Source organism: Mesitornis unicolor, unplaced genomic scaffold (genome assembly GCF_000695765.1).
Source record: "Mesitornis unicolor isolate BGI_N332 unplaced genomic scaffold, ASM69576v1 scaffold36424, whole genome shotgun sequence".
Lineage (NCBI taxonomy): Eukaryota > Metazoa > Chordata > Aves > Mesitornithiformes > Mesitornithidae > Mesitornis > Mesitornis unicolor.
Window position 1 is genome coordinate 1,866 of NW_010181393.1, and position 668 is coordinate 2,533.

The 668-nt window shown below is 65.4% G+C and overlaps 1 protein-coding gene across 1 annotated transcript in view; it reads left to right on the forward strand.

Moving 5' to 3' along the window:
* Positions 1-668, forward strand: part of DAK (dihydroxyacetone kinase 2 homolog (S. cerevisiae)) — a 4,543-nt gene that overhangs the window by 1,459 nt on the left and 2,416 nt on the right. The window contains 3 exon segments of the mRNA XM_010183417.1: positions 28-112; positions 187-276; positions 392-508. Of these exon segments, the coding sequence (XP_010181719.1) occupies positions 28-112; positions 187-276; positions 392-508 (292 nt within the window).

Here is a 668-nt window from a genome sequence, read left to right on the forward strand (position 1 = left end):
CCTCATGGTCCCCCTGTGCCCCCTCAGCTGCTGCCAGCAGATGAGGCAGGGGAGACGATGCTGGCACACATGACGGACCCCTCCAACGCCTCCCGCCTGCCCTTGAGCCCTGGTGAGTCCCCCTGGCCCTCCATGGCCCCCCTGAACTCCCTAGGTGAGGGTCTCACTGTGTCCCCTCCCCTGCAGGAGCCTCTGTGGTGCTGGTAGTGAACAACCTGGGCGGGCTGTCCTGCCTGGAGCTGGCCATTGTGGCCGGCGCGGCCGTGCGCCACTTGGGTGAGTGCAGAGGTGGATTTTGGGGCACCATGCCCTGGTTCTGGCCCTTCTGCTCCTGGGGACCTTTCCTGTAACCTCCCTTCTTACTCATGGACCCCCCTCCCGGTGCCCCCAGAGAGCCGAGGCATCCACATCGCCCGGGCCTTGGTGGGCTCCTTCATGACGGCACTGGAGATGGCCGGGGTTTCGCTCACCCTCATGCTGGTGGATGAGGAGCTCGTGGGGCTGATTGGTGAGTGCCTGCTGGTAGGGATGGGGACACAGTCATGGAACAGCCAGGACACAAGGTCAGTGGGGTGTCCTGAGGTGCCTCGGAGCTGGACGCTGGTGAGGAGGCAGCGGAGCCCAGCTGGGCCAGCAGTCACCAGTCTCTCCCCTCCTGCTGCTCCAGA